The sequence below is a fragment of the Mustela nivalis genome, assembly GCF_964662115.1.
Source record: "Mustela nivalis genome assembly, chromosome: X".
Classification (NCBI taxonomy): Eukaryota; Metazoa; Chordata; class Mammalia; order Carnivora; family Mustelidae; genus Mustela; species Mustela nivalis.
Window position 1 is genome coordinate 124,272,866 of NC_139040.1, and position 22,585 is coordinate 124,295,450.

Below are 22,585 nucleotides of genomic sequence, written 5' to 3' on the forward strand. Positions count from 1 at the left end.
CATCACCCTCATTGCCAATAAATGGGACAAGCTGACATCACGTGCCTCTTCTGAGGCAGCAAGGACACAAGGTCCCTGACAGGGGAGTCCTACCCCAAACCATCAGATCCCAGCTGTGAAAAAACATCAGGCAAACCCAAGTGGGGAGAAATTCTCCAAACCAGCCGGCCTGGATCCTTCAAAAATGTGAAGGTTTAGAGAGACAAAGCACAACAGGAGGCTTTTTGCAGATTACGGTGATTTGACAAATAACTGTGATGCCTAGCCTGACTGGATCCCCCAGGGAGAAGGAAGAAAACTGCTGTAAAAGACAAGAAATAAACCACCAGCAAAATCTAAGTAGAACTTTGTAGCAGATAATACCAGAGTCCTTGTAAATTTCCCCATCCTGATCCTTATCCTATGGTTGGGGGTGGGGGGGGGAAGAATGTGCCGATTATACAAGCGGCCACCTGCTGAGCACCAAGCGTGGGCGAGGTGCACCTGTTGCTTCCAGGCCTCCCAGCAAGCCTGCGGGTTAGACCATCCCCTCTCCTACTTTGCAGAGGAGAAAAAGCAAAGCTCAGAAAAGTTAGGAAGTGTGGACAAGGTTGCATAGCGAAAAGGAAGCTGAGCAGAGACAGGTAGCAAGTTGAGTGGTAACCACGGAGAAAAGAGTATCATTTTATCCGTTAACCCTTGGGAGCCTGGGTGAAGGAATGGTACACAGGCTCGTGGAGGGGATTTAGGAATGGGTTCAAAATGGACGAAAAGTGACTGACGAGGAGGGCAAGGGATATGGAGAAAGGAAAGGGAATGAGGCCATCAGAGATCAGGAGGTCGGGAATGGTTGTCTTGGTAAGTGTGACTAACTCACGCTGAAAAAACAGTTTACATCACAGGCCAGTACACAAAACACACACACAAACACACATTCTCCTACACGGATAACTGAAACAGAAGTTTGCTCAGACAACACCTACCTTTACCCTGCAGGAGAGGCCGGTCATTCCTGTTCTGTTTCTCCTTAGCCATCTGTTTTAGCTTGCTGGCTTTTTGTTTGTTTGTTTGTTTGTTTGTTTTGTATTTGTCTTGAACGCTGGAAAGCATCAGCTAAATTGATTCCCTAGAACCGTAAGAGGACACAGCGTGTGGTTTGAAAATTGCCCTCTGAGGGGTGACCCAAGTGGGGCAGTGCGAGGGTCCGGGAGCCCGCTGTCGGCCTGGGAGCCGTCCCCTGCGGCCCGCAGGCCTTAGCTACAGCCCCCGCCCCTCCCGGGCTTTGTTCACCTGGTCCGGTGACCCAACGCCCGAATGGCCCTCCCAGCCTCCTGTGGCCCTAACTGGGAACACCTGTGGCAGAAAGCCTGGCGGCAGGAGGGCCGTGGTCAAGCCCAATGTGTAAGAAATTCGGAACATACATGGACGCCAACATGCACAGGCGTCAGCTAGCAGGAGGGGGCGGGGAGGGGAAGATCCATCAACGCTGTTTCAAAGGAATATGGTCAAGAGTGCCAGGTGTAAGGCAGATGCGCAAGGCAGACGGTTGGGTCTCGAGGTCTGATTTAGAGTCGATTGACCTCACCTCTTTCTAATCTGAAGAATTCATTCTTTGAAGTGTGGGTTGAGGACCTGAAGAAATTTACTCTTGGGTAACCACCTCTCCCATTAGGAAACTTAATGACCCTATTCCAGAAAAGCAGTGTTGATTGGATGAAGGTTCTCAGCATTAGTTGTGGGAGCATCTGTTCTTGCCTATACCTGTTTGTGCCTGTTAGAACCCAGAGCTTTCAAAGAGAGTCAGTGGAAGCTTAGAGGACTACCTTCAGCATCTATGTATGGTTTCGAGAATTTCTGTTGGCTTATATGAACTCACGGTGCTGTCATCATCTTAGCTCAAAGTCAACAACTGTTTGTGAAATGACAAGGTTGGGATTATACATTATAATCCTTTCTTCAAATAATCCAGTTTCTATTCTTTTAACTTGGTTATTTCCTTTTTAATTTTCAGGATTGGCCTCTCCAACTACTTCTATTATATTCTTTATTTTCCCCAATGGCATTTTTTCACTCCCCTTGAAGACATTTCAAATTACCATACCAGCCCAATTGTTTTCCTCGGTGACCACCCGTGGTACTCACCTCTGTAATCACAGTCAACATACAAGTGATTCCCAAACCTTTGATGTTCCTTCTAGCCTATGCCCCTCTGTTTCTACTCATTCGCAGCTCCTGGAAGTTTTCCATATCAATCCTCAGAGCATGGAGTAACTAACTCTTCAATTACAGGAAAAACCTGCCACTATCCTCTCTCCTCCCACAAACCCAGTAGTTCATTAAAAGGTCCCTGCCCACAGTGCAGCTTGCCACCTTACCCCTCCAATCATCACAGGGCAATGCCCCTACCAGGGGTCCTATTGGTCACGATTCCTAGTGGGTCAAATGGTAGCCCCTCCAATAAATTCTGCCCACATCGAATCCCTACAACTTGGGAATGAGAATTTATAAGAAAAAGGAATTTTCTTTTTTTAAGATGTTATTTTCAAGTCATCTCTACGCCCAACATGGGGCCCGAACATACAGCCCCAGGATCGAGAGCCTCAAGCACCACAGACCGAGCCAACCAGGCCGCCATGGAAAAGGTGTCTTTCCAGATACCCCTTGATGTTGGACTTCTCTCCTGTGGACCTGAGAGGTAACGAGATTCTTTTGTTTGAAGCCACCAGGTTTGTGGTCATTGGTTACAACAGCCTCAGGAAACCAAAACACGATTGAAGACCGGCTTTGAATGCGCAGACCCTACTATGGGACCATGCAGGTCTCGGCCATCCCACCAAAAACATGTCATTGTAACCATTTCAAACACACGAACCTGGCCATACCAGTACGAAACTTGGTAGCAAATGAACAGGAAGAGTGCTTACAACATGGAGGTGGCCCAGCCCGTTTTATTAAAATGTAGACGAAGGAGTAACACTACAAGTATGATTTGTTACCTTCCCATACTCGGTTAATGTCACTCTGATAATCGGCTTTTTGGATAACAAGTACGGACAGCTTCTTCTTTGTCCTTCCCCGCATATAGCTGTTTCTGTGCAGAAAGAGTCCCCATGTGATCTCCTGTGGGCCAAGCGGTTTTACTTCTAGAATCTTCCTTCACTGGAGAGTAATTTTCAAGCCTCTCAGCCAGGCATAGCGGCCCTTTATCTAGTTCCAATTTTTCTCTCAGCCTACTGTATCACCTGGCAAAAAAAAAAAAAGAAGTTTAGGGAATAACTGTTAGACAAATGAACAGATAGATACAAGCCTCTAAGTGTAGCTCACCCGGGGCCTGCCTCTCCCATGAGGTCGGGGTCGGATTCATCTCTGTTCCCAGCAACTAGATAAGGGCTGGGCACCCAGGAGGTGCTCAATAAATGTTTCTTGAATAAACAAAGGATGATTCTTTCCACCCTTCACGCAAGTCATTACTTTATTATAATTTTTTTTTTTTTGCAAGCCATTACTTTAGATTGAAATAACTCAATAGCCCTCAAGATTCTATATAAATATGTTTTTTCATCTTCTGAACTATTTTGGTTTCTAGATGGGGAAAATACTATCAAGAAGTCTCTGTGTGGCCCAAGGGTATCAGCCACTTGCAGAACTCTGTGTGGTAATGAGGAAAGGCCTAATTTCCTGTGGTTTGACAACAATGCGACAGGAATCGCTCCAATGCTTTGTATAGATCGTGAACAGAACTTGGGCCTCTCTGTTGAAAGCCATGGAAACCCACTAAACTAATGTGACCCAGCCATGGGTCAGAGAAGCACTATCCTTATTGATATCCTGATGTGGTCATCATTTTGCTACTTTCTCGGGGGCGGGTGGCGATTGCAAAATTCAAGTGACTGTTTCTGTCCCCAACTATCTTACAGTTGAACCGGAGAAAGAAGGCTGACAAAAGGGTAAGGATTTAGCAAGAAGTTCTTCTCTAGAAATTCGGCATCTATGTCATACAATCCTAGAAAAAAAAATATATTTTTAAAGATTTTATTTATTTATTTGACAGACAGAGATCACAAGTAGGCAGAGAGGCAGGCAGAGAGAGGGGGGAGGAAGCAGGCTCCCTGTAGAGCAGAGAGCCCAATGTGGGACTCGATCCCAGGACCCCGAGATCATGACCTGAGCCTGCGGCAGAAGCTTTAACCCACTCAGCCACCCAGGCACCCCTAGAAAAAGATTTTAAAATGATATCCATTCAGTCCATTTATGAATCTTGGGCACCCCTCATAAAGGATTATCAAAAGGTAACACGCAGCTGGCCGGCTCAGCCAGTAGAGCCCGTCACCAGCAGGCTTGATCTCAGGGGTGGGAGATAAGCCCCACGTTGGATGTAAGGATTATTTTAAGAAAATGAAACAAAAAGGTTAACAGGCTGGAGTTACTATGCCCAATCTCTCTATGCTGATAAAATATTTGATTGTGGTGCGAAGAATCAATTGATTTCCATCAAATGTCACTCACCATTGAGCTTTTGGGGGGGTTTTGAATGCAATCATTATAGATAAATTTGGGGGAAAAGGTCACGGTAAAGCATAGTTTTTTTTTTTTTTTTTTTTTATGATTTATTTATTTACTTGGGGGGAGGGTGCAGAGAGAGAGGGTGAGAGAGAACCTCTAGCAGATTCCCTGATAAACGCAGAGCCTTACGTGAGGCTCACTACCCTGATCAGCCGAGGTCCAGCCGGAGAGGTTTAACCATCTGTGCCACCCAGGTGCCCCCAAAGAATAGATTTGAATACATATTTGAAAACTCAAAGCCTAGGGGTGCTCTGCTGGCTCAGTGGGTGCAGACTGCAACCCTTGAGCTCAAGGTCCTGAGTTCAAGCCCCAGACTGGGCATAGAGTTCACTTAAAAAAAAACATGTATTTTTTCATATGACAAAACCCTCAAAGCTCTTATGTTCATCATTCACCCTAAAAATGAAAAGGAATAATTTCTTAGCATTTTCTACTCAGATTTAGAAAAGGACACCTTTTAGCCAAGGGAACACACGCGAGGGCAGGGACTGCATTTTACTCATGACATTCAATACATGTCAGGGGGTCAACTAATGACCACGGCTCCGGCTTAATAGCACATGGTCAGCTGTACGTGTCGATTCAAATCAGCTCAGCCGGGGACAGTGGCAAATTCGCACTCCAAGCTCTTTAAGGACATTTGTTAAACAAACCTTTGGTTTCTCAAGTGGAGATTCCACATTATCTGTGAATTTCTTTGCATTACATTTAGGTGAGGATTAATGGTAAGTATTGAGGAAAATGTCCCTGTGTAATCTTCTTGATTAAAAAATATTAAAAAAAAAAAAAAATATATATATATATATATATATATGAGGCCAAGCAGAAGCGTAATGAGGCTTAATATACAGAATCAATGCCAATGTGCTTGGCTGGCCATTCTTGTCTGAGACTGTCACAGAAGAAGGAAGAACATTCCATGGAATTTGGTATGACTGCTTCTAGGTTATGGCTTTCTTTGGCCATTGGCTACTGACAACCATTTGCTTAATTACCAATGGCAATGATTACTGTTATCTGTGAAATGATTAAAACACCACTTCAAAGTAAGTTTACATATATATAAATATTATAAATAGTATATAATATATAAATAACACATATAAATATTATAAATAAAATTATATATATATAAATATATATATTTAAAATTGGGCTATTTAATATGACACTTGCATATTCAAAGGTACCCCAAAACAATCATGTTACCTGAACTCTCCATCCGTTAAGAGGAAAAGAGCGTATACTGAAGCCCTGAGATGTTCCTGCTCCCAGGCAAGGCCCTGTTGGACATAAAAGAAGAGCACCAGAGTTGGAATGGCGGATACACGCATATCCTGCCCGCAGAGGTCTCAGAAGCCGAGGGTGGGAACAGTCCTAACACAACTGTCTGGCTGGACAGCTAAGAGGTTAGCTAAAAGGATCCAGGGAGAAAATAAGCCAGGTAAATGTAAGTCTTAGAAACATTTTCTTAGGTTACTTCATTGCACATCTGTCTTAAATTTGTAATATAGCCTCTTCTCATGACAAATACGGTTGAACGTCAAATTGCTGTGTTTAATTCTCTTAGACTGCACTGTAAGGTCCTATTAAAACAGAGAGATACCGGGCGCAGGGAGGGGTTTTTTCTTATTCTCTTGCTAGAACAGTGAAGGCTATGACGGTAAATCGAGAACTGAGGGCTTGCAACGTTATGAAATAATATTTTCAATTTACAATCTTAAACTAAGAAAGGGTGTGAGGTTTTGTTTTTGCTTTTGTTTTTTGGTTTTTTGCCAAAACGTAGTTTCCAAAATTTCTTGTTCTTTTTAGTAAGCACAAAACTGGCCCCATGCGTTTAGAGAGGGTAGAAAATTATTTTAGTTTTGCGCCTCGAGCAGTTAGACGCTTCTTCAGGGAAATAAATAGATCTTCCTAGTGCATTCGAAAGAGACAATGCCTTACTCAGAAAGGCGTGGGGAGGATGTGGGGTGGTTGGGCCCGGAAGAGGCCCCGTTCAAAAGGGGGGACTCTGCTCTCAGACTCTGCCGGCCTCCCCGCCAGCCCCCACCCGCTCAACACACAGTCAGCGGTAGACACCCCAAAGCGGTGTTGTGCTCCGGAAAGAATTACGTAGCTTTAAAATTCCATGCATTGGAAGACCAAGCAACCTGGTGGTGATGGTTGAGGAATGTGCGAGGTTTGGAACTGAATGACTCTCTGTCCCAAGAGTCCTCTGGTGAGCCTTTTTCACTTCCTCTATTTTTGCTTGATTCGGCCTGATCCATTCAAAATTTGCGGAAGCCCTACACAGGACTGTGTGACCCTCGGCTCTTACATAAGCAACCTTGGCCTGCTTCCTCCTGGGGGAGGGGAGAGGGTCAAAGATGCGAAGGCTGGGGTCTCCTTCAACTTGAGCAGTCCCCCGGTCCACTGAGCCCCCCCCCCCCCCGCTTGGAGTCTGCGAAGAAGACTGTCCACCCCAAGCTCCTAATAGTATCCATTCCCGTACGGATTCCTAAGTACCCCAGGCCCTTCTGAGAAGATCCTCTCTTGGGAAGAAAAAAGAATGCACTCATAAAATCTTAAAAAATAATAATAACAATAAAGTGACCCCTCCCTCCCAGTTACTGCCCCCCACCCCCACCCCATGGCCCTGTTCAGCACTTAAGGGCACAGGGTGATATGCCCCAAAGCTTCTGCATTTCCCCATCCCACACACCATGCAGTCCAAACTAGATCATTACCAGATTTTTCATTTTACTTTCTCCTTTTTGTCCCCCGCCCCGTGCCCCCCCCACCCGCCGGACCCCCCTGTGTATCTAGCTTTTGCCCTCTCAGCACAGAAAGGTCTTCTCCCTCATTTCATTAATCATCCCTTTCCCCCTTAATGCTCATTTTTATTTTTAAACTGGAGAACGCTGGGGTTAATTTCTTAAATCTGATTTCATCTCTGCCTCGTCTGAAAAATGTACACAGCAAAAACCCATGTGGGCTAGGTTTCCCTTTGTGCCTCAGGCATTTTCACTTGGCCCACACCCTTTCTTGCAGGAGGGAAAAGAAAAAAGCAGGGTTGGAGGGCTGGTTCCTTCTGGAGAAGCCTCCCGGGCCTGCAGGCTCCTTGCTCACCTCTGGGTTTCCAGACTTTGCAGCCGCGCGCACACAGCCCTTCCCTAACACTGCAGATCTGCCTCGAGCGGACAGTCTGGTCGCTTGGCTAAACCACAGGTAAATGGTTTCCTGTGCATTTCTCAAAATAAGTGTTGAGCAAAGGAAATGAATTCAAGCGGTTTAATACCAATCAACAATTTGCCCTCCACCCTCTCCCTCCAAAAGGGCCATTTCTTCAGTCTTGGGGTGGGGGGGACGGGGCAGCATTTGACCTCCTGGACATTTGCCGAGATGCTGGGTGAACAGTCATCCTTAAATTGGGAGGAAACGGATACAATTTTTTAAAAAATATACTTGCATCCTTTCTTATAGTACATCTATGAGGGATGTTGAATGACCTCTTTTCCTTTGGAAAGCTGATACTTCATTCCCCTCTGTGCATAAATGTCCCGAAAGAAGGGCTTGGCTTGGCTTTTGCCAACTTAAAAACAAGTAACTGAGAAGTTCAAAGCCTCAACAACAAAGCCTCAAGAGTTACCAATGAAAATTCCAGGGAATTTAAACTTAACACAAATTTCATCCTTGTCCTAATGTCCTCTAAATCCAAAGATTGTTCTCATCATCCAAATGGAGGACTCCATAATTTTAAAATTATATTCATTAATCTCAAGTGTACAGATCCCCTTATGAACGCAATTTTGAATGCTGGAACCAGCCATTAGGCGAGGAAACACGTCTTGAATTCTACAAAGCAGCTGTTAAAAAATATTTTTTCCCTTATGACAAACTGCTTAAATCCTCATTGTGTCAACGTTGGTAACCGGCTACTGCATAACCAACTTTGGTTTGACACTTGAAACACGCGGTTGTGAATTACCAGTCCTTTCTTTTTCCCCGATCAGATGCAATTTTGTTGGCTTAGCAAACCCTATGAAATCCAAGAACTGCAAATGTTTTCCTCCAACTCCTACTAGGAATTCAAGTAGCCTAAAAAAATTTACCTTCCAATCACCTTAGTACCCATGAGGTATTCATGTACCACTAGGCCGCTCCTTCCAGACACCAAACAGTCACAACCAACCAGGTTTTAAAACTTTTTATTGCATATTAAAAAAATTGTGCATTCCAATAATTAAAATCATTTGAACAAAAAAATGGCACTCTGATTAAACTGCGTTTTACAGCCTGCAGGACATCTTGGACCAGCTTGATTTTTCCTCTACACTTCCCTGTCGTCCCACCCAGCTTCTTCCTTCACCAACATGCAAGTTCTTTTCCTTCCCTGCCAGCCAGACAGGCAGATGGGAGAGGCAGGTGCCTTCGTTGTCAGTAGTTCTCCATTCTTTGATGTGAAAAGGGGCAGCACAGTCATTTAAACTTGATCCAACCTCTTTGCATCTTACAAAGTTAAACAGCTAAAAGAAGTAAAATAAGAAGGCAATGCTTGTGGAATGTACAGTGCATATCGGCGGCGCCCGCCTCATTACGATTCGCCCGCTTGCTTCTCCTGTTCAATCGCTGGGACAGGAAAAAAAAGAAAAGAAAGATGGAGGGAGCACATTAGGCAGACTCAGTACAGCCTAGTGTTGTAAGATCACCGTACTTTTCGTTTAGTTATCTTCCCGTATCATAAAAGTCCAAGTATCAAGTCATCCCATCGTAAAATAGGACCATTAAAAAACCATTTAACAGATAAAATGGTATAATAGTGCATATTAATATAGTATACCAAACATCCCGTCATTATTAAATTATTAAAGCCCTGTTGTTTGTTGGCTGCAAAAAATTCTTAATTAACCTTTCCAAACCACATTTATCATAAAAACTGTCAGCTCCTCCCCCGCACTCCCTGGTTCCCCACCCCCCCTCCCCCCCTCCCCAGTCGCGGTCCTGCTCCCAGCCCCTCCCCTCCTCCCTCCCGCCCAACATTTTTCTCTGGGGTGGGGGGGGCTTACTTTCTTTTGAAGGCAGTGGATTTTTCTCTTGTGTTTCTGTCTTCTTCAATTTCGATTTATCGAATTTCTCAATCTCAGCCATATCGGGTTTGTCAGACATGGTTGCAGAGGAAGCTGCATATACAAAGCCAAGAGAGGGGTTGAGATCGAGCGAGCGATCCACCCTGGTCTCCCCCGGCTCAGAAATGCGCTTTTGCCCTCGCATCCCCCGCCTGAAACCCCACCTCTCCCTCCTTCCGCTTTCATGGAAGGCTACAGCTCGTCCTCTTGCTACACACAAAAAAAGAACCCCTTTTCATTATTTCCAAATGCGGGGGAACAAACTGGGAAGATCGCCGCCTCATTAGGAAGCGAATCTTCCGGAATAAGGAGATTGACTACCGTGGGTGTCCGTTACAATGTCCCAAAATTGAAATCTGGCTACAAGAGTGAAACCATGTCAAGTGGGGTAGGGGTGGGGGGTGGGATCGAGTAGAAATTCTTAAAATGAAGCCGAGGCTGCACAATGCTTCTATTTTACATGGCTCTCCCCCAGAGATGCGGGCCCGTGCTGCTTTTCTCCTCTGCTCACAAAGGCGGTGGCAGCAGCCTGCACCCCGACCACCGCCCAACCGCCCTACCGCCGCCTAGCTCGCGCCCAACAATGCAGCCGGCCGCCCACAAAGCGGCCCCACACCCCGAAAACCAGCCCTGATCTGCGTTTATGGGCAATTCGGCAACCCCGGCACCCATTCCCCTGCAAGAAGGGTTGGATGTCCGTCCTCCCCATTATGGCCCAGCCACCCTAAATCTGGACAGACGGGACTGCAAGAAGCCATCAGACTACAGGAAAAACGTTAATTGTCAAAGCTCCCGGCTCGGGTTGGGTGGGCGATAGAACAAAGGATTTTTCTGTTCCAGCTTCATCACCCGCTAAGAGGCAGTGCAGAATGCCCGGGGTGGGGTGTGGGGGGGGGGGCGGTGGGTAGGAGAAGAAAAATGCTCCCTCGGAGCTGCACGGCCAAACGCCCGGTTTGGGGGAGGGTGGTCTTTAGACCCCCAAGTTCTCGACCCCGTACCCCAGCATCTGGAAGGGCCTGGCATTCCCTAGGCCCCAAGGCAGGCTTCCCGGGAGGATCCCTGGGCTGGGCTGTAGGGACGCCTCCGCAGGGAGACGGGCGCCGAGGGGCGAGCGCGGGCGCCGGGCGCGAAGGGACCGAGGGCAGCAGGCAGGGGCCCCGGGGCTCACCGGAGCGAGGTGCGCGAGCGAGAGAAGACCGGTCTGCTCAGGAACCGCCGCCGAATGCCGGGCGGGGCGGCCGCGCGCTGCTTTATGCGCGCTCGTATGTAAATGAGGTGACGTCACCCGCTGGCCCGCTTAACTCCTTCGCGCCTGATCTCCGCCCGGTCCGGGGGCCGGCCTGGCGTTTGGGGGACCCCCGCCCGGCGTGCACCGGTGCACCCTAACCGCCACGATGGCGGAAAATTAAAAGGAGCCAAAGCCCCCTCCCCCCAGCGCTTCCTGCATCATGCGTTTCCCCCGCCTCCTGTCTATTTTATCATAATGGATTTTTGCAACAGCCGCGCAAACCTGCTCTTGGGGACGCGGCAGGGTAACTGAGGGTTTGGCCGGTACCTAGGGGGACAGGCATTCCCTCACTGCGAAGCCGGCTTTGTCTGGTGCGGACATCCCCGGGCGAGGGCGCGGTGGCCGCGCTGGAGGGCCTCGCCCACTGCAGGGGTGCGATTCCTGTGACTCAGCTTTCGAGCGGGCCGAGGGCCTTCGCCCCACCCCGGCCCTCTTTGTCTCCTCAACCGGCTTCTCCTGAAATTGGGTGGGAGGTAAAGCACCCTTAAGTGATTCTTTTCCCAAAAGCTGCCTCACTGTAACAGGCGTATTTTTTTTGATCGCTGTAATTTTTTTTAAGCGAGCACCCGAATCAAATAACCGGAGTATTTGCTGGTTGGAGGTTCATCTACCTGCATTTTATAGCGTACGACGCCTCCCCGCTTAGAAAAGTAAGTCAAGCTCAAGCTCTGCTATTGACTTACTGCCTAACAATAAGGAAGTTTTTACTATCCTGTTCCTTATTTTGCTAAATTTAAAAGCGATTGCTAAGGAGGCTCGTGTCCAGTGCCAAAGACTGCAATACCAGCATCTCTGAAATCGAAAGATTAAATTTAACCATCTCACTGTCTTGAAGAGAGCCTTTGCAGCACAAGATGTTTTTGAAGTGTACTTCTAAGTTACATCCGGAAATACAGGAGATGTCGATAGAGAAGAGCAATTTTCAAAATGGCACCTTGCCTGTGAGTACCAGTGACCCCCTTGCTGCCGAAATCAGTCTCCAGTACCGTGCCTTGGGCCCGCAAATGGCACGTGAAAGCAAAAAGAGCCGCGGGTTAGAAAAGACCTACTTGAGATTATTTTAAGACCCAAAGCAGTAGGCGCAAGACTTATCCCTTTCAGCAACCTTGAAGAAATGTTTCCAGAAAACCCCTTGCAGATCATGTTTATGGCCGAGGCTTTTGTCCCCTGGGGATTAAAGTCAAGTGTTCTATAGACCCTCAAAGGCCACTACTGAGCAGCTCAGCTCGGACTTCCCCATTTCTTTATCCACTTGACTTCCTTCTTGGTTGTGGGGGGAGCCAGGAGGGGGGCCAGGGGCAGGTGACTGTCTGGCTCCCCAGTTCATGCTCTGGTGGGTGGCCGCCATTCTGCTCTCCAAACAGGAGGTCACCTCTTTGGTTACACCTCCCCCCCTGACCCTACCCTGGATGACTGGCCTGAGAGTTCCCCTCACTGTGGAAGCCCATTAGAGATCACGCAGCATGAATTCTTGGCCCGTGGCAGCAAGCAGCTGCACGAAACACTATCTCTGTAGGTTCCGGATTCCATGTTGCCTCACTCAGCTGCTGTCAAAAATCACTTCTTTCCTCCCCCGGTGTCTCTGGATACAAGGGAAGGCCACTACCAACCCAAGGTCCTTTCCTCAGAAAGACTTGGGCCTTACAGAGCTGTATTTCCAGAAGAGACAGAGGAGTGGAAATTTGGAAATGCCTGGAGAATTTTTCTAGTCCCGTACCAAGCAGCCTCCTGTTGTGTTTAGTGACAGAAAGAAAAAGGTGGCCACTTGTTAAAAAGAAGGGAGTCTTCCAGACTGGGCCTGCCTTGGCCCTAGTCAGCGACCTAGAGGAAGCCGGCAGGGAGGAAGAGGCAGATGACGGGGAACGCAAACTAAAGGAATATTTGTAAGGGTTGTATGACCCTGGCCATGTGAATTAATTTTCTGGGCCCAAGTTTTCTCATCTGTAAAATGGGACCATTGCAAGACCCTACCTCACTGGGCTCCTGGGGAGCCCTAAAGGCTTAGGACAGTGCATGACACTTGTGAGCGCTTTGTATTATTGTTATTTAGGATAAAAATTTGAGGAAAAAAATTAATATTTAGTGTTTAAGATTGCAAATTTTAGAGGTTTTTAGAGTCATCGTTTCTCTTAAAAAGTACCAGTAAAAATGAGATCTTTTGTTATTTTCACGGCACATAAAAACTCACCCCCACGGGGTGATGCCTTGTCAGAGTCAGACCCAGTCACGGGTGCTGTACGTTTGCTTCCGGCCTCCACCCACCCTGCTGCCCTCCCCGCTTGAGGATTTAGTTAGTTTACAGGATTTATTAGGATTTATTAGTTTACAGATAGGGAAACTGAGCTTAGAGATCCATCCTTGTGATAACTCAGCCGGTAGCTACTCTCTGTTATTTGTGTTAAGGGGTTCACAAAAGTCTTCACACCCCGTGCCCCCGGTCCCCCAAGTCTGCCCCCGAGAACCATCAGGAAGCACGTGAGGGGACAGGCTGCTGTGTTTCCCATGGCACTGGGGAGAGGGCACCGACTCAATGAATAGCTATGGCCTTGCGTTGAGCTGACTTGCTCGAGTGAGGAAGGTCCCAGAACCCAGCTGGGCCAAGCTCTGACCCTGTGGCTCCAGCCACCTTGCTTCCTTCCCCAGATCGTTCAAAGCTGTCACTATTAACGTCCCACGCATCAGGGGTAACTCTCGCCTCCCCGAAGCTACTGCTGTAAGTGGGTTAGCGCGTGCTGGGCACGATCACCATGGGGGTTTCGATCCCGAGTGAAAAGATCAAGGTTGAAAGCAGCTGGGAGCAGGATGCACTCCCAGCTCGGGGCTCTCGGGGAGAAGATGGGTGAAGCACCCACCAGCCGCTGGCCCGGCCTTCCACAGCTTGTAGACCCCGGCCACCCATGTGCCAAGAAGAGAGCATGTCTTGGACGGTGGCCCTCCTCCAAAGCCCATGCCTGGTGGCACCAGGAAGAGGGCTCAGGGCACACCCTGTCTTATTTGCCTTTCCAGGGTAGGCCTGGGACACATGTGTAGCTATTTGCAAAGCTAGAGAAACAGCCACGGAAGTCTGGGTATGTGAAAATTAGTCCTATTATTTTTAAGCTATTAAATTCAGTGCGGAGCGCTGCCCAGAAGAAGGAAAGGAACAGGAGAAAGTGACCAGGCCTCTTTGTCTTCGTTTCAGGGCCTCCTCCCAGCTGCCCTACCTGCCTGCGCCCCACTATCCCCGGTGACCCCGCAATCTCTATCCGTTCATGTAAATCCCCTTAGAGACACAGCCCGAGGCCCGCTGCCCCCACGCAGGAAGGGATATTGGGCAGGCTGTCTGTATATAACACCTACTTCAATTCTCACCCTCTGCAGTGGGCACGACTACCAGAATTGCACTCCGGAAAACCCTGAAACTCCGAGAATCTAAGCCAGCCTTTGCGCCAGCAAACACACCCGCCAGTCTCAGGAGCCTCTGCCCGCCCCTGGGGCCCTGTGTCCCCAACCCCAGAGTGTTTCGGGGACTCCCACCTGCCGCAGCTCCACCGGCGCTCAGTGTGATGGTAACAGAAGGCTCCCTGGGCTAGTGTGCTACAATGAGTGCAGGGGAAGCCGAGAGGAGCCTAGAGGAGCCAAAGGCAGCTCTCCAGCATGTCATGTCGAACTTGCCGTGCCGCTGGCTTTCCTGCTCACTGTGTCCATCCGATGGACTCTGAGAGCCAAGAGGAACTTTAAGGGGGATCTCACTCAACCAAGTTCCCTCCCCGTGGCTTGAATTCGCCTCTACAACATCCCCTCCAAGTGGTTGCTCAGTTTATGCACAGCAAGGGCAGGAAAAAGCCAGCAGAGAAGCTTCCAGCATACACAGGGGGCAGTGAGTAGCTTAGTTTGGCGGGGGCTTGGGCAGAATGAGAGAAAATGACAGGAAATAATGTGGAGAGGCAGGCAGGGTGCAGATTCAATAATAAAGTAATAACGATAATAATAATAGATGGGAGCTCTCCGTGTTTAATCTCCCCAAACCCTTACACAGCCCTGCAACAGAGGCACTCTTATGTTCCTCATTTTGCCGATGAGGGAGTTCTGGGGAGATGAAATAATTTACCCACAACCACACAGCAAAAGCCAGATGCAGGGTTCGAACTCAGATTGGCTAGTTCACAAGCCACGTCAGTTAAACACTCCGCTGTTCTAGAATCCCAAGATAAGGCCCTTAGATTTTGTTGTGTAGGCCTACCGAGGGGAAGGTTATACCCCATCACAATAAACCATGCAACTTCTCCATCACTAAAACTTTGAAACACAGATATCATAGTCATGTACCATATACATTAAAAAGCAGCCTGCTTCAATTTTCAGATGATTTCATTACAGAAATTCAGTCTGCCCTCTGCCCCATCCGACCGAACCCAGTGCCCTCGCAGTGAAGGTAATCTGATCTTGAAACACTGGCAGTTTCACACAGCTTTTCTCTACCTTAATATTAATATTAATATTCAGTCATTCATATTACACGAGGTCACAAAAAATTGGCAGGTCAAGTCACACTAAAAGGGGAGGCATTACACACTCCCGATGGCCCTCTGGGTTACAAGAGATAGACTTTTTATCCTGTCGTGAAACAGAATGACCATTAGCAAGTAGTAAGTGTTCAGGTGTTTTAATATGCTGCTGCTTCTGGGGACGTCAGTGCCTTTTCAGTAGAACGTAGCTCTCACACCATCAGCGGAAGGCGGCTGGTGGCTTTGTGTAAGGAAAACGAAGGACAGGTGGGCACCAGATTTGATCACATAGGCCAAGGTCAACCTCCTTGGCTGACCCGGACCCTCTCCCCTCTGCGGGGCTGGCTCCAAGGGCGTGGGCCCTATGTGGTGGCACGAGGCCCTCACACTCACAGAGACCCTTCCCTCGGCTTCATGCTCAGCTGTCGCCATCTTGAAATTGTTAATAATTTTGAGCAAAGGGCCCCACGCTTTCATTTCGTACCAGTTACGAAGCCAGTCCAGCCCCTCTCATTCTCATTCTCTGGGTGCCCCCGGTGCCCTAGCTTTTCCTAGGACCCAGGAATGGGCCCATTTTTCATAGGCCCCTTGCTCTGCCTGCAATGCCCTCTCTGGTATTTCCTGCCTGTGCTGCCCGAGTGGGAACGGGTCTGCAGGTGTGCACAGGATGGTTCAGCCTCTGTGGCCTCTGCTAATCTCCCAGCTGAGCCTAGTTGTTCTTGAAGCTGTTGATGGCCACACATTTCTAGGGCCCCGTGCCAAGTATGGACACCTTCTCTTCCCTTCCTTCCTGCCTGGTGGTTTTGTCCTGTCCAAGGAATGCCTACCCCTCTAGGCTTCCTTGCGCATGAGAACTCCCCTGCATGTACCAAGACCACAAAGGAGCAAGGCTTTATGGCCATCTCCGCCCACTTCTCCAGCTCTGATTCCTTCACTCTCCGGAAGCTTTCCTGGGGAGGAATTCCACAGTTAAAATTTGTATCGAGACAAGAAGAGGAGGATGTCTTTTTTTTTTTTTTTTTTTTTTTTTTTCTGCACAGAGGCCAAACACGGGGCAAATGAAACACCAGGAAAGAATGCTTGAGTTCTAGGCTTTTCCTGTGGCATTTACAGCCGGGACTCGATTGTCTGAACTGGAAAGGTGACATGGACAATGGAGATTCACAGACCGTCCAGTTAAGTTGCTAAATCTCACTTTAGCAAACAGATTCAATCGAAAGCACGTATTCAAACAAATATTCATCTTCTTGTTCATAGCAACACCAATCCAATAGCCCAAAGGTGGAAAGAGCCAAATGCCCATGGACGAATGAATGGCTCGATGACAGGTAGTGTAGTCATCCGATGGGACAGTATTCCGCCATAAAAAGGAACGAAGTCTGGGCACGCTACAACATGGGTGAACCTGGAGAGATGCTGAGTGAAAGAAGCCAGGTCGGTCCTACAGACCACATATGGTAGGATTCCAATTATGTGGAACATCCAGAATGGACAAATCCATAGAGAGAGAAGGTGATTGGAGGTGGCCAAGGGCTGAGGGGGCAGGGGGAGGGAGGAGCCAAGGGGAGCACCTGCCCGGTGGATATACAAGGTTTCATTTTAGGGTGATGAAAATGTCTGGGAACTAGACAAAGGAGGGGGGGGCTGGGCAACACTGTGATGTATGAAAAGTCACCGAACTGTTTGCTCTCAGAGTGTTAATTTCATGTTATGTGAACTTTACCTCGATTAAAAAAAGGGGGGGTGTAAGGAGAGAGAGAGAGAGAGAAGAAAGGAAATCATAGCCCCATTTCCTCACACCCCTGTGTCTGGTTCAGAGGAAATGGGAGGGGAGTTGGGGGCCGAGGGAGAGTCGGTTCTTAACTCTTTCTGTCACACCAATCTGATGAAGCCCAGAGACCCTTTCTCAGAATTATGTAAATGCGTAAATTTTTAAAAAAAATAAATGAAAGCAATTAGATTCCCGAAGAGCTACCAAAAGAGCTTTAAACACTGTGATGGAATCATCTCCGTGCTTCTTTGTGCATTAAATAACACAAGCCGATAGTCGGTCTCAGATCCAGCATAAATTGAAAATAGTGGGGAGTGTGTAGATATCTGCAAAATGTTAACAGATATAAAAATATCTGTGGTGTCTGTTGTTGACACAGTCACAGGAACTGCTAATGCTAGCGAGCTTCCTTGCTGTTATGGACTGAACGTTTGCCCGAAGGAAGGCAGCTGCCCATAAGTCAAGCAAGAAAACAGGTTCTCATCAGGAACCAAATGCACCTGTGCCTTGATCTTGGCCTTCCCAGCCTTCGGAATGGTGAGACATTCATGTGTGTTGTTTAAGCTGCTGTTTGCCTGGAGTTTTGTTAGGGCAGCCCATGCTTAGAGAGTTGCCTGCCCGGTGTCCTTGAAGGAAAGGTTAATGCTCTTTGAGGGGAATGAAAAGATACAATCTTTTCCCTTTCCAAATTCATGGACCCCCCGGATTGTCTGCAAAGCTCTCCTGGATGTCTGTTGAAGGGAAGGGGGGGTGGTCTCTCAAATGAGAAAAAGTCACCAAGAGAATTTCTGGGAGGGAATGGGAAGAGATGGTGGGGTGGCCTTCTAGGGACCAGATAAACCACCGAATATTTGCTTTGGAAACGTAATTCCCCATACTAGTGGTTTATCCAAAGGGCTTAGGCACTAGCTCAGAGAAACTAGTCAGTGGGACAACAGGTGAGGGAAAAAAAAAAGACCAGCTTATAGGTGCCACCTTACATCTTGGGCTCCAATAATGCCTTACGTAATACAAGTCACATTTATCTGGTGTTTGTGAACTTTGTCAATGCACTTTTTTATCGTTTGTGTCATTTTATCCTTAAAGCAGTCTTGTGCAGATAAAGGGCCTGGTATTGGTATGAATTTTTTTTTTTTTTTTTTTTGCAGAGGAAGAATCCCAGCCCACAGAGGATAAGTGACCTGCCCAAGGATGATTCTTGGTACTGGAGGTGTTCCCGAGGCTAAGTAAACAGCAGCATGCCTCTGTTTTGTTGTGCATGGTTTTTTGTTAGTTAGTTTTGTCATCCAAGAATCCATTGCTCAGATTTGAACCTGCATGCTTGGCTTCCAAAGATCTAAATTTACTCATTCATGAAAACGGCTTCCCCGACATACAGCTCCCCCCCCCCCCCCATTTTAAACTACTCATAGTCCTTGGCTCAAAGAAAAAGCACACATTTGGACATAAATCTTCCTATTTATCTGTCTACTTACAGACTGGGGCACAATTTTAGTTTGGGCCAGAAGAAGGTATTTTAATGTTTGAATATCATATTTTGCACTCTACAGCGATGTTTGCACAAATGCCTCTTATTTATTTATTTTTTTTAAAAGATTTTCTTTATTTATTTGACAGACAGAGATCCCAAGTAGGCAGAGAAGCAGGCAGAGAGAGAGGAGGAAACAGGCTCCCTGCTGAGCAGGCACAAATGCCTTTTAGAGCTAGAAGGCTGGATCTGGTTTTGCGTTGCCTCTGGAAGGAATGCGACTGCCCTTGGTCTAAACCCTTCCCATTTCCCTGGTGGTAGGAGTGTCTTTGTTATTCCTGGTGAGCCCCTTGGACAGTGCCTGCTTGTTTATGATAATGAGGTGACTTACAGAAAAGTTGCAAAACTACAATGAAAGATTCCTATACATCCTGCCGCCAGATTCATCAGTTGTTAATATTTTGCCCCATTTGCTGTATCATTCTATGTATCTTCTAAACCCCGAGAGCAAGTTACAATCTCCCAGAAAACAAGACCCTCTCCGCCACAGCCACAGTCCAGCGATCAGGAGGAGGAAGCCTCCCATTGCTACGCTCCTGCCATCTCTTCTGTTAGCCCAATAATGTCCTTATAACAACTTTTCCTTCTGGTCCAGATCCCAGCCCAGGAGCCTGCCTGGCATTCAGTCCTCCTGTCCCTTCAGTGTCTCAATTTAGAGCTTCCCCAGCTTCTCCGGCTCTTCCACGGCATGAAGACGACAGGCCACTTGTTCTGTGGAATTCCCCTTGATTCAGGACTGTCTGACGTCTCCTGATGGTTAATGTGGGCTTGGCCATGTTGGCAGGAATCCCACGCGAGGGAGGCTGTGACCTTCTCGGCCTTTCTAATCCGGAAGCGCACGGTGTTGGCCTGACCCGTTACTGGGGTGGGGTGTTCACTTCGATCACCGGGTGGTGTTACCTGCCTGGTTTCTCCACTGTGAAGCTCTTTGTTTTTGAGACACGCTCTTTCCCGCATCTCTGCCCCCTCGGTGGTGTGGCCGCGTCCTCGTTCATTCAAGCTGTCCCGAGGAAATCGCACACGCGGGTGGGCTTACAAACAACAGACGTTTATTTCTCTCCTAGGAGCGCAAGGGCGGTCCCGTTCAGGAAGGCTCTACCCTCCTGACCTAGTCACCTCTCCAAGGCCTGCCTCCTGCTACCCCCGCCGTGGGGGATATGCTGGCAACAGGTGAATTTGGAGAAGATCCGAATATTGAGACCAGAGCCCCCAGTACTGATGGGATTACGTGTAGCCTCGGGGGCGGTGAATTCCATGCCCAAACCCACATGAGTCTGCGGCACCGAAGGACCCCGTGTCAGCGCCAAACCCACTTACAAGGCACTTGGATTGGAGGTTGCCCTTCCAACCAGTGCCCCTACTTTGGTGTTTATGGCTCCCAAGGGCCTTCAACCAGGCCAGCATTTAGTAGGTGCTGCGAGTCATCCAGAATGGAGGGGACTTCACTGGTCTTGCTGGGGGGCGTGGGCTGAGCACTTCGGGGGTGGGGGATCCACGGCTAGGAGTAACCACACAGGTCATCTGGAGCTGGGCACTGTCCCATGGGCTTTTTAATTCCCTGAGTGACGGGGCTGGGTGCAGTGGACACCCCATCTTACAGAAGAGAAACTCCGAGATGTTCCATGCCCCTGGTCACTCGCTAGTCCCATGGACTGTTTGATGCGATCATTTCAGTTTTCTCTTTCAGCATTTTATTTGCATTTTCCTCCCTCAAGCAGGGGCAGCAAGGACGAAGGAATCCGGTTTTCTGGTTTTTGTTTTGCTCTGATGGGAAACACGCTGACTTTGTCGTGCTGTCTACTTCTGTTGCTTTGTTGGAGCCTTTCCATCACCCCACGTCTTGGTCTTAGGATGCTTATTTTATTTTTTTATTTAATAATTATTGTTTTGGATTTTATTTACTTGTCAGAGAGAGAGTGCACAGACAAGCCCGGGAGCAGCAGGGTATGCAAAGAGCCTTATGCGGGGCTCGATCCCACGACCCTGAGATCACCGCCAGAACCAAGGCAGACGCTTCACCGACTGGGCCATCCAGGCGTCCCAGGATGCTTGTTTTACAGATGGGAAGACTGAGGCCTTGGCCATCACTATGGGCAAGTGCCTGAACGGGGATGGCATCCAGCTCCCTCTGGTCTGGCCCCGAAGCCTCTCCTCCCTGATGCGGGAAAGGCCCCTGGTTAGCAGGCTTTCAGATGCAAATCAAACAATCAGGCCCTTTCTGCCCCCTTCTGACAGACAAGAAAAGGGTGAGTGCTGAGGTTGGGCAGAAGGCAGGGCAAGGAGAGTGAGAGTGGCGCTCGCTTGCCCTTGCTGGAAGTGTAAACCGGTAAAGATTTTTCAGGGGTACCAGCCACTCTCAAAATCAAAACAGCATTTCCAGTTTGATCCAGCAGTTCCACTGTTAGAAATGTTTTCTAGGGCCGTATTCGGACAGATACACCAAGATTTGTCTTATATTTGTACACACCCAGATATCTTTTCCCCATGACTTCCCAGTAGCTTTTCCCTATAGCTTTCCCCATAGCTTCCCCATAGTTAGCTCCATTGTAGGTAACAGGAAGCGCTAGAATTAACCTAAGTGTATGTTAATTAGATGAGTTAAATACACAACAGAAATTTATGCAGCCCTTACAAAATGACTGAGGGGCGCCTGGGTGGCTCAGTTGGTTGAGCATCTGACTCTTGGTTTGGGCTGAGGTCGTGATCTTGGGGTTTTGGGTTAGGTCATGATCTTGGGTCATGGGATAGAGCCTCGCTACCCCTGCCCCTGCTTGGTCTCTCTCTCTCTCTCTAAATAAAATCTTAAAAAAAAAAAAAAGCGCGAGAAAAAGATTGAGGCAGCTTTATTCATGATGTCCTGGAAGGATAGCTAAAGTATACCTTTTTCTTAAAATTTTTTTTTTTGTTTTTTTACCAAATCTCTGTACCCAACATGGGGTTCAAACCTACGACCCTGAGGTCAAGAGTCGCATGCTCCACCAACAGAGCCAGCCAGGCGCTCCTCAAGTATACTCCTAAGTAGAAAAAAAGGAACCCTCTAAATATTGTAGGATCTACCTCCATGTAATATGAAAGTGAGGTTATAGAGACAATTTCCAGAACGGAATTTTAAGAGCTATTAACAGAAGTTACCTCTGGGGAAGGGGAATGGAGAATCTTCTACCACTTGCATCTTTACTGGAAGCATGTATTACTTATATATTTTAAAATATTTCAAATACCATTTATGTTTTATCTTCATCTTTTCTATAATTTCAAAAATAATGGAGCGCCTGGGTGGCTCAGTGGGTTAAGCCTCTGCTTTCAGCTCAGGTCATGATCCCAGGGTCCTGGGATCCAGCCCTGTATTGGGGCTCTCTGCTCAGCGGGGAGCCTGCTTCCCCCACCCTCTCTCTCTGCCTGCCTCTCTGCCTACTTGTGATCTCTGTCTGTCAAATAAATAACTAAAATCTTAAAAAAATATATATTGTGTAAATAATGGGGGAGGCTGTGCACATGTGCAGGCAGGGGCATATGGGAAGTCTCTGTACTTTCCGCTCAGTTTTACTGTGAACATAAAACTGCTCTAGAAGATAAAGGCTATTTAAAAATAAAAAGTAAAAGAAAAAAATGTGTATATTTTCTTGCCCCAGAAATTTCATAAAACCAATACAAAGGCAGTTGAGTCTGCCTTTGAAAGAAATAGACTTGACCTTGGACTTGGGGTTTCTTTAGTAAGAAAACACCTCTGAAAGGAAGTGAAACACACAGCCAAGATAGAGTAGGGGCACTTCCTGCTTATCTGCAATTAAAGGAACTTCTGTTCTTAAAGGGGCAGGAGCACAGTTACTAGGACAATCTCCCTTATAATCCTAAATCAAAAGG

The 22,585-nt window shown here is 47.7% G+C and overlaps 2 protein-coding genes and 1 long non-coding RNA gene across 5 annotated transcripts in view; 1 reads left to right on the forward strand and 2 right to left on the reverse strand.

The window, feature by feature from the left end:
• Positions 1 to 2,899: 2,899 nt before the first annotated feature.
• TLR7 (toll like receptor 7) overlaps positions 2,900 to 22,585 on the reverse strand; it is an 87,126-nt gene continuing 67,440 nt past the window's right edge. Inside the window, exons 9-10 of the mRNA XM_082717086.1 lie at positions 5,752 to 5,825; positions 2,900 to 3,221 (exon numbers count right to left, since the gene is read on the reverse strand). The gene's annotated coding sequence lies outside the window, so the exon portion shown is untranslated. The remainder of the gene's footprint in view (positions 3,222 to 5,751; positions 5,826 to 22,585) is intronic.
• Positions 8,714 to 11,262, reverse strand: TMSB4X (thymosin beta 4 X-linked). Its single transcript, XM_082717117.1, has 3 exons — positions 10,816 to 11,262; positions 9,588 to 9,701; positions 8,714 to 9,150 (listed from the first exon to the last, which is right to left on the reverse strand). Exons 2-3 carry the CDS (start codon positions 9,685 to 9,687, stop codon positions 9,116 to 9,118), a joined length of 135 nt encoding a protein of 44 aa, XP_082573243.1. The 5' UTR covers positions 9,688 to 9,701; positions 10,816 to 11,262; the 3' UTR covers positions 8,714 to 9,115.
• Positions 10,973 to 21,539, forward strand: LOC309856221. Of its 3 annotated transcripts, XR_014307099.1 has the most exons (6): positions 10,973 to 11,635; positions 11,676 to 11,876; positions 14,296 to 14,794; positions 16,463 to 16,856; positions 17,573 to 17,730; positions 18,342 to 21,539. It is a non-coding gene; the product is annotated as an uncharacterized lncRNA (long non-coding RNA). The 3 variants fall into 3 exon arrangements; XR_014307100.1 differs by having other exon boundaries at positions 11,393 to 11,876; XR_014307101.1 differs by having other exon boundaries at positions 11,393 to 11,876; positions 16,680 to 16,856.

What these genes read in the sequence shown, in the direction of transcription:
- TMSB4X (XM_082717117.1), bottom strand. Translation starts at nt 9,687, where the DNA reads ATGTCTGACAAACCCGATATGGCTGAGATTGAGAAATTCGATAAATCG. An exon ending in TCCACTGCCTTCAAAAGAAA is followed by an intron (nt 9,151 to 9,587) that starts GTAAGCCCCCCC and finishes TTCCTGTCCCAG; the next exon opens with CGATTGAACAGGAGAAGCAA.